Source organism: Cryptomeria japonica, chromosome 10 (assembly GCF_030272615.1).
Source record: "Cryptomeria japonica chromosome 10, Sugi_1.0, whole genome shotgun sequence".
NCBI classification, from domain to species: domain Eukaryota; kingdom Viridiplantae; phylum Streptophyta; class Pinopsida; order Cupressales; family Cupressaceae; genus Cryptomeria; species Cryptomeria japonica.
Window position 1 is genome coordinate 557,813,100 of NC_081414.1, and position 1,607 is coordinate 557,814,706.

At 45.0% G+C, this 1,607-nt stretch overlaps 1 protein-coding gene across 1 annotated transcript; it reads right to left on the reverse strand.

Moving 5' to 3' along the window:
• Nucleotides 1-217: 217 nt before the first annotated feature.
• Nucleotides 218-1,607, reverse strand: LOC131060742 (F-box only protein 6). The gene has a single exon (XM_057994112.2). It carries the CDS (start codon nucleotides 1,392-1,394, stop codon nucleotides 348-350), a length of 1,047 nt encoding a protein of 348 aa, XP_057850095.1. The 5' UTR covers nucleotides 1,395-1,607; the 3' UTR covers nucleotides 218-347.

A 1,607-nucleotide genomic window follows, 5' to 3' on the forward strand; every position in this document is an offset into this window, starting at 1 on the left:
ACCTAGATAATCTAAAAGCATGTATAGAAGATAAAAAAGAAAAGCTGGTCTATAAAGAAAGGCAGTTTCTCTTTAGTTCTCTCCTATTCTCAGGTATGTAGAAGATAAAATAGAAAGCCTAGTCTATATATACAGGTGGTTTCTCTTTTAGCTCTCTTATAATCTTATTCTAATGATAAATCAGAAAGAACATTGACGAAAACACTTCCACACAGTCTAGTTGGAAAACATGTAAGCTATCTAATCTCAGATATATAGAAGATAAAATAGAATGGCCATTGCCATTGGAGGATTAGGAGGATACAAATTTTCAAGTATTAACTTTTTCAATTTTGGTCCTTCACATACTAGATGTGTTGCAGGGGAGGAAAGGAGTAGATCTGTTGAAAAGCCAAGCTTCTCGAACGCGAATCGTTGATGAAAGCAGCGGTACACTTTGGCAACCATTGCCAAGTTCCCTCACCCAAACTGTACACCACAATCTCTGCACTCCCATGCGACCTGAAGCACACGTAATCTCCAACTCCCACACATTCAATCCACTTTCTCTGCAATTTCCCCCGCACCCACTCGGGCATTCTCCCCTTTTCCTTCCATCTCACATCCCCCCTCTGCTTCTCTCCACACAACTCCCACATTATCACATCCTCCAAAACATGGGCACGCTTAATCAATCTCACCAGCAGGAGAAAAGACCCACAACACACCAGGCGTGGCCATATGTTATTCCTCACCACTGCACCCGCAGGCATGCCCACCCGATTCCACCTGCAATCCTCAATGTTAAACACCACCACATTATCTGTGCCCATCAAGAATATAAATCCATTGCAAAACGCCGTTTCCTCCCTCTGTGCTGCCCGAGAATTCCCTCCCAAATCATAGTCTTCCCCCATTTTGTTCCACGAATTTGTAACAGAGTTATACCCATGAACTTCAATTGAATCTTGGCTGCATTTCTTCCCCAAAAGCAGGACCTTGTAGGTTCCCCTGTTATGGCCCTGCACCACCCATCTGGAAAGTACATCAAGGGGAAATGTGAGTGCAGGAAGCGGGAAAGAAGTTCCTGTGAGAGGATTGCATACCCAGGAGGCAGCCATTGAAGGAATGTCCAGCAACAGGAGGCCCGCCCCACATCCATTGATGCTGCATTCGGGCACCGGGAGGAAGGATAATGAAAGGGGCCGCCATTTGCGAGTAAGGAAGGAATAAATGAGGCAGCCCTCGTTGGCATTTGGCAAGCAGATCAGAATAGCCGGTTGCTTGCTTGCTGCCTCTGCCCATAATTCTCGCAGGAGGCGGTACCAACCCCTGCAAACCATGCGGAATCGGAACATGCATTCCAAGGGCAGGCGCTTCAGTATCTCCTCCACCAAATCATCTGCTATCTCCATTTTGGGGATGCAGATGAATCTCAATCAAATGGCCCATGGATCAAGACCTTATTTAAGCTCTGTAATTGAGGGACATTTTTATATAAAATTGATATGATGACAGAATTGGGAAAATATGATGACAGAATTGGGAAAATATGATGACAGATTTGGGATTTGTTTCCTTCTCAGAGCTGGGCCATGGATGGCATTTCAGTACGGTGTTGGGTTTGT

Coding starts and splice junctions, on each gene's coding strand:
- LOC131060742 (XM_057994112.2), bottom strand. CDS start 1,394: ATGGAGATAGCAGATGATTTGGTGGAGGAGATACTGAAGCGCCTGCCC.